The following is a 14438-nucleotide window of genomic DNA, read 5'->3' on the forward strand; positions in this document are numbered from 1 at the left end:
GCCAACTTTTGTATATGATATAAACAATGTGATCACTAAATTGTAAATGTGGAGACATGTGAGTGGGGGCGTCCTATGCAATGAGTATTGCATAAGATCGGACCATGAAAAAAACCACTCTCACTTTATAATGTCGTTTACTGTTGAGACTGATTTTTTCATTCGATGATCTAGGTAACTCAACCTTAATCCTCAGCTAAGAATTATCCTTAGATTTGTATGGGTGAGAGTCAACCTTAATTCTAAGCTAAGAATTATCCTCCTTAGATTTGCATGGGTGAGAGTCAACCTTAATTCTGAGCTAAGAATTATTCTCCTTAGATTTGCATGGGTGAGAGTGGCCCGAATTTGCCGACTCAATAAGCCTCCCATTTCAGGGGTAAGACTGGGTGAATAGCTGGGGACATAGGGTGTAAGATGGGTTGAATTATCTTCCTTAGATTTGCATGGGTGAGAGTGGCCCGAATTTGCCGACTCAATAAGCCTCCCATTTCAGGGGTAAGACTGGGTGAATAGCTGGGGACATAGGGTGTAAGATGGGTTGAATTATCTTCCTTAGATTTGCATGGGTGAGAGTGGCCCGAATTTGCCGACTCAATAAGCCTCCCATTTCAGGGGTAAGACGGGGTGAATAGCTGGGGACATAGGGTGTAAGATGGGGGGACATAGGGTGTAAGATGGGTTGACTCCAAGTCTTGAACAAGGGGCTCCCTACCTGCTTTTAGGATATTAGGGGGTAAAATGGTAAATTGACCCAGCTCTAGTTACGAACAACCTGTTTATAATTCTGAGCTAAGAATTATCCTCCTTAGATTTGCATGGGTGAGAGTGGCCCGAATTTGCCGACTCAATAAGCCTCCCATTTCAGGGGTAAGACGGGGTGAATAGCTGGGGACATAGGGTGTAAGATGGGTTGACTCCAAGTCTTGAACAAGGGGCTCCCTACCTGCTTTTAGGATAGTAGGGGGTAAAATGGTAAATTGACCCAGCTCTAGTTACGATCTGTTTATTTATTTAGTGGACTCAAACCGACAGATGCCTTATCCTTTAGGCCTATAAAAAATTGAATACACGCCCAGTGGGACTCGAACCCACAATCGCCTGATTAGAAGTCAGACGCCTTATCCATTAGGCCATGGGCGCATCCAATTATTTAATCATTCGATGCCTTATCTATTAGGCCATGGGTCGATCTATAAATCAACGAAGTAATTACTATATGTCGGAAGAGACAAGACAGTTCTCTAAGTCAATTTCCTTTTTTCTTTTCGTAAAACTTTCATCAATTTTGTTATAAAATCCAATAATATTAAATAATTTATATGTTCTAATGAAGTTAAAATTGATAGTAGCAAAAATGGGGAGAAAAAAATCTCAATTTCCTTAGGCATATTTATATTCCAAGAATCTAAATTATACTATTAAAAATTTATTAAATATTTAATAAAATTTAAATGTGAATCAATAAATTTGATTTGAATTATATATATATATATATATATATATATATATATATATATATATATATATATATAGTTAGAACCGATATATTGAGATATTTCTTTATTGCAACATTTGGACTACAAGGTGTCGATCTTTCCAGTACTTTTGTTTTAACTAATATCATTATTATGGTCGTTTTTTTTTTAACTACTACATCAAAACGGGTCTAATAGTTTCAAGCTAGTACCAAGTATAATTAGTGACTTTGGTGGTTTGATTAATTGTATTATGTATGATGGTGCGTGTCTTGTGGCTCCTACATGTTTCATAATTATGATTGTTATGTCATGCAATGCTAAGTTGTACTATGTTATTATAACGCCTTTAATTTTCTAACCTAGATCAAAGACGTCACTTCATGATCCCACATTGGTTGAAAGAGAGAAACGAAGCGTTTTAAAACATTGGTTGGGTGGCAAAGGGAGTGGATTGTGAGATCCCACATTAGCTAGAGAGGGGAACGAAGCATTTTAAAACTGTAAGCTAAGTAACAGTCCAAACCCACCACTAATAGATATTATCCAATTTAGCTTATTACGTATCGCTCAGCCTCACAGGTTTAAAACACGTCTACTAGGGAGAGACTTTATATGAGATATGACATCTCACATTAGCTTATAGTTTGATTAGTACGAGCCAAATAACAGCCTAAACCAACCGCTAGTAGATATTGTCTACTTTTGCTCGTTACGTATCGGCGTCAGCCTACAATTTTAAAATGTCTCTACCCTTTTTAAGAAATGATTTGTTCCCCTCTCAATCGACATGAAATCTCACACCGACTTACTATCCACTTTTGTCCGTTACGTATGGGCGTCAACCTCACAATTTTAAAACGTCTCTACTAACAAGAGGCTACACCCTTTTAAGAAATGATCTGTTTCCCTCTCAATCGACATGAGATCTCACACCAACTTACTGTCCAGTTTGGCCCGTTACGTATCGTTGTCAGCCTCACAATCTTAAAACGCCTCTATTAAAGAGATGCTACACCCTATTACGAAACAATTTGTTCCCCTCTCAACCAACACGAGATCTCACACTAACTTATGCTTTCATCAAGAGAAAAGAAATAAATTAAGGAAATTAAATTAAGAGAGAGAGAGAGAGAAGAGAAAATGAAAAAAAAAAAAAAAAAAAAGCTAGAAGGGCATTTTTGTAATTTTGCAAGGTTTAATTAAATTTTAAAAAATAAAAAATTGAAATTATAGAAAGGAGAATTAAAAAGATGAAAAGAGAGATTTGAAAACAATGATGCCTTTTCCAATGTCCACGTGTCATGGTTTGATTGGTTCATGAAGTTGAACCGCCATGTCATCTTGTCAAGCGTTTTCTATCAACTTTCAACCCGACAACTCAACTTCAAATCCTTAGAGTTTCAACCCTGTAATCGATATTAGTGATGCATTGTATCTCGGGAATGTTTCGTAATTATAATTTAGAATACAAAATAATTCTATAAATAATATTAAAAAAAAATAACCTAACTCTAACGGTGAGATAAATATGATTTTTTAAAATAATTATAAAAAAAAACAACCCGACAACACTATAAATAATTAAAAAAAAATAATCCGAGAACTCTAACTTTAGACATAAAAATTAACACACACCTAGTGGGACTCGAACCCACAATCACCTGATTAGAAGTCAGACACCTTATCCATTAGGCCATGGGTGCTTTCTATTATATGAACACTCGTATTTAAATTGAATTTTTAATAGTTTATTTTAAGATTTTTCCCCAAACGTAGAGAGAATTGATTACAAAATACCGAACAGATCTGTAGGTCAAATTGGCAAAGAAATAATTGTCTATTAGAAGAGACAATTTTGTAGTATCGTTAATACATTAGCTAAAACTTATTCATTCTCGTTCGTCCCTGTAGCAACAAGATGGGCTTTACTCGGACTAAGAATAGACCAACTATTAAATCTCGAATCGAAATTTCTCTTACCTATATTTCTCGGTAATCTATTATTAACAGCTTCCTTTCAACTCTTTTTACCGTAAACGTATTCTATATTCACTGGACTAATACGAAACAGAGATATAACAGATATATCGAGATATTCTTTATTGCACCATTTGGACTACAAGGTGACCGATCTTTGTAGTCGTTTTGTTTTAACTAATATCATCAAGATGATGGATCTAACGGTTTCAAGCTTGTACCAAGTATAATCAGTAACTCTGGCGTAAACCAATCAAGTAAGTGATTTTATTGTTGGTTTGGTGTGATGACGAGCGTCTTGTGGCTCCTGCACGTTTCATGATTATGATTGTTATGTCATGTTATGCTAAGTCTTCCTATGTTATTGTAACGTCCCTAATTTTCTTGCTTAGATTAGAGACGTCATTGTATGATCTCACATTGGTTGAAAGAAGGGAACGAATCGATTTAAAACATTGGTGGAGCCCTAAAACGAGTGGATTGTGAGATCCCACATTAGTTGGAGAGGTAAATAAAACGTTTTAAAATCGTGAGGTTGATGATGTAACGGGCCAAGAAACAGCTAAAACTTACCGTTAGTAGATATTATCCGCTTTGGCCTGTTACGTATCGCTGTCAGCCTCGCAATTTTAAAACTCATCTACTAATAAAAGGTTTCCATACATTTTAAGAAATGAATCCATGCAAGTGAAGCGCCCACTCGGGCTCAACTCTATTAATGAATATATATACAAATTTGAGTACTCACAACATTATATTCGTGATACAAAATATATATTTGTATTTGTATATGTATATGTTTGAGAGTACGTTGAAAGAAAGAAAATTGAAAATAATGAAGCTGAGCCACCACGTCATCTCGTCAAGCATTTTCTACTTGTAACAGTCCAAGTACATTGTTCCGTTCGGGCTTTTCCTTACGAACTTTCCCTCAAGATTTTTAAAATGCGACTGTTGAGAAAATGTTTCTACACTCGTTATAAAAGGTGTTTCGTTCTCCTCCCCAACAAACATGGGATATCACACTACTAACTTTGTTTCACTCATAGTTTCTTCGATTTAATAGCTTTTCGTTTTAGCTCTAATTTGAGTGATTCAAAACAGTTGAAATTGTTTATCCAAGTTCTGCACGGTATACACTTCAAAACAGTTGAAAGAAAAATAACGAAGTTCATAAAAACTAAGGTGATACATTGTCCCGATAATAATAACAACAAACTCTAATATATCACCACAAACGCTCATATTTAAAATTGACTCAAAAGTAAATTAGCCGCCTAAATTATTGCATCATAAATTTGAAGGAACAACACCACGATAAAATAGGATTCGAATTGATTAAATATATATTGAGATATATATTTTTTTTTTAATACGATTTCAATAGAATAGACATTAGGGTTTAGTCATAGGAGCAATTCTGGTTGTTTGTTCTTTCAAGACGCTCCCACAAACCAAACTAAAAGTGTTAGAATCATAGGAAGATCTTGTAAAGAAAGTTTCGGTTAGAACATACCAAAGAGGCTTGTCAACTACAATTCATATAAAGTTAGTTGAAACTCTCTCCCCTCGTAATATTCATCTCTCTATAGAACTCCATGTTGATCTTCGGAACACATGTCATATTTGAGTGAGATTAGACGTAAATACTCAAATGATGCATAAAAGTGTACATGCGTTGGATTGGAGTGAGATGTTACGTTATTCTTTTTTTTTAAAATTATTTTAAAAAATTCTTATCATTGGAGTGAGATGTTAAGTTATTCTTTTTTTTTTTTTTAATTATTTTAAAAAATTCTTATATATCCTATTAAGTTAGTAACTAAAATCTCATAAATATTTCATCAAATATAAATCAAGTGACTAAACATTTATAAGTAACCAAACATCACTCACATCAATTACCAGTGTTAAATGTTTTTAATTTTTGCAATTACAAATGTTAAATGTTATTAATTTTCGTAATAATCTAACTTAGTTGTAGTCCTATTTTCCAGTTGGTTGAGTTAATTTATAAAAAAAAAAAATAATAAATATAACCCACAAACGACCCAAAATTTTCAATTTAAAAAAAAACCGAAAAATAATTTAACCCAACCCAATCTCGAATAGTCCAAATTAATTGAGTTCCCGAATCATTTAACCCCCTGATTCAAAATCTTTTAGAAATGAATGATTTGGAATATTGGATTCTCATAGATGTCTTATTCCTCCACTTTGGCGTCCATGAGAAGCTGAAAATGAGCAAAAGTGCTTTAAAGTACTACCACTTTTCATTGCTACTTTTTGATAAATTCCTATGCTCAAATCACCAACCAAACACATCTCGATACTATACCTCATAAGAACATATCGACCAAAGAGATATCTATCCCCCAAATCCTTTTCAAAAGAATACACCCCGTCGATGGTTGCAGCGCCGTGACGATAATACATCCCGTGTCGATGCAGGGCGCTCGGGGTTGAAGAGCTTAATTTTGAGCTAAAAATGGCTAAAAGAGAATAAAAAATACATTATATAACTGAGTTACTGACGTGAGATGATATCATAACAAACAAATAAGGCATCCAAAACAAAACTTAAAAACTTTTAAGGACATTCCCAAGTTGCATTTCGAGTCATTGGTGAGGTCTAAGGCAGGAAGAAGGTACCTAATTTCACGCATGTAAAAAGGTTGTTTGGGTCAACAACCTACCTCATTCCTGATCAAAATCATCCGACAAAACGTCCTCCGTCACGTCCAAAATCTCTTCGACTTCGACCTCTTTGGCTTCGTATTCCTCTTCTTCATCGCTGGCTTCACCATCCCGAAGCTTCTGTCGCAACAACTTCTCTTCTTCGTGCAATCTCTTCCATTCATTCAACCACTTCTCCCACTCCTCCTTCAGCATTCTCCGTTTCTCGCGCTCCTGCTCGCTCAGTAGCATAGATACGTCCTGATCTTCAGCCTCGTACTTCTTACTGTACTTCTTCAAGTTCTTTGCTATCTCTTCCTCTTTCTCCGGGGTCAAGAAGGATGGTGGCCTTGGTCGCCATGCGAACTGCCATTTGAAAATTAAGAAATTTAACGACGACTCCAAATAGTTCGTCAAGATAAAGAAACTTGATCGATATAGTTTTTGCAAGCATACAAATTCATGAACGATTATTACAGTATAAACCCACAGGACCATAAACAAAAACATATGATTTGCAGAATATAATCGATAAGTGACCTGAAAGAAATGATCCTTCAAGATTCGATAGAGGAGCTTTCCATTGAAGGACCATATGTTGAAACCGTTTTCCATCTCGTGGACTGAAGTTACAGCAGTTGCAACGTACCTGTACAGATGCAAACAACGAGACCGACTCAGCTGTCGTAACCACAAGGGAAATCATTCTGATCCAATCTAATAACAATGTACAAATATGGATGGCCCTCTAAATTACCTTCCAGTAGGATCCCATTCAATATCAGTAGCCATGAAATGCTCTGCAGTTGCCATCGTCTCCAGTTCATCGACGTTGTAGAACTCCAACTGCCCATTGAAACCTTTCAAGCCAGCTAGAAGAATGAATCTTCCAGCAGGTGACCAGAAAAGAGCATTGGCCTGCTTGCCTTTGAGAGTTGTAAGTTTCGACACTCGGCCACTGTTGTGAGTGCTTCGCATCGAGTAAAAGCTAATATCTGGCCTCGGGTTGTCACCATGAATGACTGCAAACCTATGCCCCTTTGGCTCCCAGGCAAATGCAATGATCTTATCGTTCTTATTCTCAAGCTCCAACACTTCAATAGGAATATCCCGCTCTTTTATGCGGAAAAGCTCGAACCCTGTGTACGTGCTTTTCTTTGTCTTCGTATATCTATCAACCTTGACAGCAAGATAATCCCCATTGCTTTGCCAGTACATTTTGCAATCGCTAACACTGAAAAGATTTTTCTGTCTCAACTCCTCCTTGCTCGGGATTTGGACAAGACTCACCTAGGAAACGAAAGAAGCCCATTGAAAACATTTAAATTCACAGATCAAAAGAATAGCAACACATGCAGCATAGAAGTACATACCCTAGCCGGTTGGTTCCCACCACCTAGCTCAGGAACAAACAGTGCAATAATGGGATCTGTAGGGGACCAGCAAAAATCCATAACATTTTCGACCTTCAAAGACTTTTTGTCGATAAGAGAGAAAGTCTCGGTTTCATAGACTGAAATCACATTCTTCCCAATCCTGGCAAAGTATTTATCTTCTTTCCCACCACCCCACCTGCAAAAACAACAATAACATTTATATCATCAGCAAGAAAAAAAATATTCCGACCAACTTGACAAGCCAGAAACGAACAGAGACAAGGCATATCCATCAAAGATATAAATACCTAAAAACAGGCCAAGATAAGCCGGCAACACCACCAGTTCCTCCAGTGGAAAAATCATCAGGACTTCCCTTGAAATCTCTCATTACCTTTCCAGTTCTCACATCAAAAATATTGATCACGATCCTCTGAAAGAACATATAATCAGCAATGATGGAAAGCTGTAAAGTTCTTCAATTAAAATTAAAAACTAGGAATAAGAAGGAAAAAAACTCACATTTGCATCACGAGGATTGCTGGGCTCATGGCTGCTGTAAGTTACCAGATATTTTTCGCCAGGAGAAAAATCAATTAACTTAACCTGCATTTAATATATTAAAAGCTTAAGGCCTTTCGGGCGTTGGCAAGCACCGTCAGGTGTGGAGTGAAAAAAAAAGCATAGGATACCTGTTGATGGGCAAAGCGCATCAGACGATTAAAGGTACTTGCTCCACCCCAAACTGCAGCACCCTGTCGGTGAATTGTCGCTAGGTAAGTCCCCAATGAGGACCACTGCACAAAACTCTCGGTCCAGAACTGTAACAGAAAAATATTTGATTAAGCTAGGGTTGACAGCCCAAGAGCAAAGATACCTAAGTGCTATTAATACTATGTATACCAACATCAACCAAACGATCGAACCAGGAGAGAGTAGGAACTTTAGTTATAAAAATAAGGTCAACACTCAAGAAAGACTAAAGGATACTCACTGGACGCTTGTAGACTGGCTCAGGCTTCAAATGTCTAGCATCATTCCAGAAAACCTCAGTGTCAGAACCAGAACGAATAACAAACTGATCCCGTGCTTTTTCATCGGTAAGCCACTGTTGAAGATTCTCCTGAAATGTTCAAAAGTAAATAGCATCATGCTTCCATGACAGCACAATTTGATCTGTAAAATCACATATCCTCCCATGGATCTTTTTCCCCATATACATTTTAATGTTCAGCTAACACCTTCACATTAATCCACAAAACCCCCACCTTTCCTCAAGATAATGTATCACAGTAAGTAGTGGGGATGAAAAATAAAGTGACATTGCAGATAGTTTACCCCAGGAGTATATGGGTTGATTTCAGGAGGAGCCCACTCATCTGGGACTTTCATAAATCTATCAAAGTCCTCAAACATGTTAACAGTGAAAATATGTGCTCTATCCAGCTTGTACCCATCAGTCTTCTCTTTGGCAAGCTCCGCCTCCTACAATATCACTGAAATTAAATGAGATGCTCGATCATGGAACAGAACTACAGTAGTACACACAAGAGAATTAAGATTAAATACAAAAAAATCACAACAGAAAGCCTGGAAGCACAACCGCAAATATCTATAGTAAAAAAATTCATCTACAGGCAAAATGATAGAAACAGAACATATAGGAACAGAATTCCATGAAGGTACACATATTCCCGTATGAAATTCATGTTTAGTGGAAATCCAAAATATCACACTATCATATAGTGGACTTACTGAACGCTACGAAGTTTATATTTCAAGAACATTCTAACACGGTATATTACCACTAAATGTTATGTCAAAATACTACTAGTAACCCAAGACAATGAGAGATTAGGAAAGAGACATAACAAGTTAGGCCAAACGAGTACATTGATTCATAGCATCAAACAACATCTGATATAGGGTGTTGGTATAAGAGGCAGGTGGTTGAAACTACTGCCAGTTCCATCCAAAGAAACTAGAGATAAGTACCAGCCAGAAAGAAGTATAATGAGGCTGCAAGTATCTGTAGCTGTATTGGACTTCATCAAATGCCAGGAAGAACGAAAAGTAGCGAAGATAGGAGACTTTCTTCAATCTTAAACAGGATTTATAATATTGGACATTGTTTCTCAATGGCATTCTTTAATATATATCTCGATACGATAAATATATGAAGTTTCGGAGTAAAATTAGCAGAGACAAAAAAGGGTGTGTGCGAAAATGAGAAAGTACCTGTGGAGTGCCATACTCAATAAAGCAGTACCCTAAAGTTTTTTGTGTAGTAGGATCAACAGGCATCCACAGACCATCATCCTTAATAACTCCAATCTGTCCAAAAATTTTACGAACAACACCTTCGAGCTTCTCAAACTTCTCCGGAGGAACAACCGGAAGATTGTCAACAACTATAATGTTTCCAAACCCAGAATCAAACTCAAGACTCTCCTCTTGTAGAACCTCTTCATCATCACTATACATAATTGCAGACAATGAAAGAATATGAGCCATTGGAAAGACAGAAGACAAAGTAATAAATCCATCAAATTTATAATCAAAGAAAATATTTCAAATGCCCTAAGGAGACTCAGAAAATGAAAATTAAGATACACAATCATACGATAAAACTAAAAAAGCTTTGACCTAATGATTCCGAAATCCTCGCCGGGAGGGAGACGAATGGCATCAAGATCAACTTGGGAGAGATCTATCCCAAGCCGATCAGCCGTTTCCTCAATATCTTTAATCAGCATCACATCCGCCATGACGAACTAACTAACTCTATCGGCGGCAAGAGTCAGGTCTTCACTGCAACAATTAAAGATCATTTTCGCAACAAAAAAGACAAAATTTCTGAAAATATATTGAGGGAGAGAGGGAAAAGAACTGACAATTATGAGAAGCGTAGAAACGATGCCAGCGTTATAGACAGCAGCTAATCGGCCACGGCCGGATGGAGGAGGATGCACGGCTAAGAGTGCAGCGTGGGGCGGCAGTCGATGAGGCGGTGCTGGGCAGGAACGGCGAGCGGCAAGGCGGGGGTGCAGCGGCTAAAGGAGAGATAGGGTTTAGATAAAAAAAACAGAATCTGGGAAAGAATGGTTAAAAGAAAAAAAAAAAATTTTGATAATAATAAATAAAAATAAATTTTAAAAAAAGAAAATTAAAAGTCTGACTCAGCGTACCAATTAAATTAAATTAAAAGAAAATTATTTTAAATATTCATTAAATAAGACAATTTTGAAAAAATTAAATATTTTATCTTATATCTAAAAAAAATTTAAAATAAATTATATTTAATTGTCATCAACTGACCATTGATTGGTGAATGTTGCCCAAACAATGGGACTTGATGGCGGACATTTTCCTACAGCTCTTGCAACATGACCATGTTATCTACTTGTCACTTTCTATGCAATTTTGTATATGATATGTTAGACCGTGATACATAAATGAAAGAGATACTATAGACTAGTTTTTTATATTAACTTATTAGTCTCGACCCATTATGTCTCGATAATACTATGATAGTACTATGATGCGACTCTAGAGGGTTACCGATCAAGAAGAAATTTCAGTGGGTTTACTTCGATGATAAACTAGATTTTTACCGAATTTTGACGAGTTGTAACTCAAGATACACTGCATGAAAATGTAAGATATCAGTTTTTAGCTCTTTCTTGATATTCTATCTTCAAGTTTTATGAAGAAATTGAGGGGAGAAACGCTCTACAATGAGCTGGAGAGACAGTTTTTTAGGTAACGACGACCATGACATCGCGTGTCTTCTTCCTTAAAAAGGAAGATGACGACAACGAGCCTAGTTGTAACAATACGAGTTTTTGAAGAAAAAAAAATATAATAATAATAATATCAAATGTTGCATGAAATCTCGTCGAAAATCACGTGATTTTTGAGGAGAGATTTATTTTTCTGATAGAAACCTTTCTATTTTCCTTGAATTCCCTACTCTTAAACCCTATGATACCTATTTAGTAATTTCTTTTTCATTGAATGTCATTGTTGCATATGTGAGAGAAAAACATAGGAGTTTTGAAGGGAGAAACCGGGAGACGTTGTGAGGCTTCTAGTTTCTCAGTGAGGATTCTTGGGTAGGAGCGAACTAACGTCGTGGTGTGTTGCAACAAGGAGTGGCAACCAAATGGCGACAGGACCGAACGTAAGGGCGTCGAGTTTCGTCGGAATCGCTGTGTATTTCGTCGAAAACCAGCGGAGTACGATTTAAGGTTTTCGTGGTTTCGTGGTTTTCGAGTAAGGAAGAAGAGTTATCGGTTCAGGTCGGGTTACACCGCACAACCCAACCCAACTCACAGGCCAAAACTCAATCTGCCCACTGTTCAGCCCACGACCTTCTGTACCTGGCCGAGTGAGCGTCGGCCCAGCGGATACACGATCCGTACCTAGACGAAACACGTGTCTTCGGCTTCGCAAGTGTGCATAGACACGACTCGGCTCGCACACGTACGTCAGCTCGACTCTTTCTTTTCTAGCGGCTTGACTTGGCAGCTCGGTATACGTATAATATACCAATTCCTAAGTTTTTTTTTTACCCTTTTGAAGCGTTTTATAACCTTATTTTAGCCATTTGAGGTCAGTATGACACTTAATTATCAAATCAGATTAGTTTAGACGCTTACTTTGGTAATTAAACATGAGGTTTAGCTTGGTTAAGTTATGAATAGGCCCTAAGCATGTTTGGTTTTTTATAGGAAATAGTTAGGTTTTGGAGTTCTAGTAACGAGACGAGTATCTTATCGTGAATAAACTTCGGTCAAGGCCAACGAGGTAAGTGACCTTACGGTTGGTGTTAGCCTATTTTATGATGCATGATGGTGCATGCCCTGTGGCTTATGCATGCACCATAATATCTGTGAAATGTTATATTATGTACTGTTTATGTATTCTTATATTGTTATGAAATGTATACTACGGATGCATGCAATCCGTTACACTGTTTCTATGAAAAGAGTTGAAATGCTATGAATGTTATGTAAATCTTACATGCGATAAATGTTGCGATGCATACACGTTGCATAATTGAGTATGTTATGAAATGCATAAAAAAAAAAAAACGTCTTAAGTATTATGTCATGTAATGTAAATCATGAGACCTCATGCATGTTTGTATGTCATGTGCATCGAGATACTTCCCCTTTATGTTATGATAGTACAGCCGCATACATTCGATATTTATGTTCGTCATGATATCATGCGGGTCTTTTCTGTTCTGTGGCGTCTGATGACGTGTAATACGTTATGTCCGAAAAAGCCAAGCCAAGGGGTACATATACAAGCCCGTCTGGTGGGCCCATGTGCGCGTACATGGGTCGTGTGTGAAGAAGTACCACACATCCAACCCTACGGTAACTTTATTTCAAAGTTATTTGATATGAATTTTCGCATTATGACTTATACATGCAAGGGTGACATCGCTAATTAGGTTAAGAAAATGATGGGGTTTCACTAGTTTTAGACCTCCTATCAGTTTTTCTAAAAATTAACCCATTTTCAAACTCGTTTTCATAAAATTCTTGATGGTTCCAAAAACTAAACTCCCTAAGAAAGCTATCAAAGAAAAATTGGAATAAATCAGATACCGATAAGTAGCCAATCTGGACTCTTCTTAAGAAATACCTGTAGGAATCACTCGGATTTCAATATTAACCTTAAGTTCAGTCATATTTAAAAGAATATGGAAGAAATAAACAAAGAATCGTTAATTAAAGACGTAAACCGTGTATTTTGCTTGGAAATAAAGTAATGCTAAAAAATAACCCACTAAATGAACTCGTTCATGAAATTTTAATGTTAGGCATAACTTTACATATTAAGGTTATATAATGAAATTTGGTGGTCATTGGATAAGGTTAAGTAACTAAACCGTAATGATGCAAAATGACCATAATACCCCTATGGTAAACTACCTTCCATTCATGACCTAGATGACCTATAAATATCACGAAGCTTTATAAGAGACATTATTTCATGATGTTTAAGGACTATATGAAGTCTTAGAACCATTGGATCATGTTTGAAGCTCGAACCAAGTTTATGGTGGAAAATGACCATAATACCCCTAAGATTCGTTTAAGACATTTCAAGGTTCAAACACTCTTTAAGTAAATCAAGATTTTAAGAAAGACGTATGTTTAAGGACATAAAGGTTTACCTAAGATTTCAGGAAGTTCGGATCAAGTATAGAACCTAACTAAGTTACGAGTATAAGTTAAGGCTTAAGAGAAATGACTAAAATACCCCTAATGGTTAGCCCCACGATTTATGTATGTATATAAGTCTAAAGGGTGTAAGAGTTTAATATGATATGTGCTCACTTTAGCGTCTTGAATATTATCAAGTATCATGATCAGGGTGTGTTATAAGTTTTATGATACGCTTAGAGTTAGCCGTTGATTTTCAAGTAATCAGAAGGAAGCTCCCATAATAGATCTAGGTTCGTTCTTGATTTTCAAGTAATCAAATGCTGCCTCAAGATAAGTTTTAGGGTTAGCCATTGGTTTTCAAGTAACGAGGAGGCTAACCTTAAGCTCAACTATACAGGATGGACTAACACTCTGAAACTACTCCCTTCGTAACCGAACAACTCTCGAACGTTCCTCCACCTCGACCGACAACCTATGAACACTTGAAAAAAGGGAGAATAGGGTGAGTATATAAATGTAGTCAATAAACAACCTACTTTTAGGCTCTCATCGATACTTGACCTAACACGAGACCACAAACTTTCTTTAGGATCCATGGGAGGTAGTTGGCAAACCCATCCCACAGCCCATGGAGTCACCCAAGGTCGGGCGCTACCCCTTGTACGTGTCAACTCTATTAACTACCCGCACGATCAACATTCTAATGCAGGACGAATCCATCATGTAGGGTAATCCAGACAAAC

The 14438-nt window shown here is 36.9% G+C and overlaps 1 protein-coding gene and 2 non-coding genes across 4 annotated transcripts; all 3 read right to left on the reverse strand.

Annotated features, from left to right (window-relative positions):
• Nucleotides 1-1070: 1070 nt before the first annotated feature.
• On the reverse strand, nucleotides 1071-1143 carry TRNAR-UCU (transfer RNA arginine (anticodon UCU)). Its single transcript has one exon. It is a non-coding gene; the product is annotated as a tRNA-Arg (tRNA).
• A 1968-nt stretch (nucleotides 1144-3111) lies between these two features.
• On the reverse strand, nucleotides 3112-3184 carry TRNAR-UCU (transfer RNA arginine (anticodon UCU)). Its single transcript has one exon. It is a non-coding gene; the product is annotated as a tRNA-Arg (tRNA).
• Nucleotides 3185-5951: 2767 nt separating this feature from the next.
• LOC111797089 (eukaryotic translation initiation factor 3 subunit B) lies at nucleotides 5952-10596 on the reverse strand. 2 transcript variants are annotated; one of them, XM_023679986.2, is made up of 12 exons: nucleotides 10405-10596; nucleotides 10157-10316; nucleotides 9749-9986; nucleotides 8849-8995; nucleotides 8505-8633; nucleotides 8203-8331; nucleotides 8033-8116; nucleotides 7819-7943; nucleotides 7508-7706; nucleotides 6892-7424; nucleotides 6675-6783; nucleotides 5952-6500 (listed from the first exon to the last, which is right to left on the reverse strand). In XM_023679986.2, exons 2-12 carry the CDS (start codon nucleotides 10276-10278, stop codon nucleotides 6156-6158), a joined length of 2160 nt encoding a protein of 719 aa, XP_023535754.1. In that variant the 5' UTR covers nucleotides 10279-10316; nucleotides 10405-10596; the 3' UTR covers nucleotides 5952-6155. The 2 variants fall into 2 exon arrangements, with proteins under 2 accessions (XP_023535754.1, XP_023535753.1); XM_023679985.2 differs by having other exon boundaries at nucleotides 10157-10321.
• Nucleotides 10597-14438: the final 3842 nt, after the last annotated feature.

The sequence above is a fragment of the Cucurbita pepo genome, chromosome 6 (assembly GCF_057944985.1).
Source record: "Cucurbita pepo subsp. pepo isolate OVF chromosome 6, ASM5794498v1, whole genome shotgun sequence".
Lineage (NCBI taxonomy): Eukaryota > Viridiplantae > Streptophyta > Magnoliopsida > Cucurbitales > Cucurbitaceae > Cucurbita > Cucurbita pepo.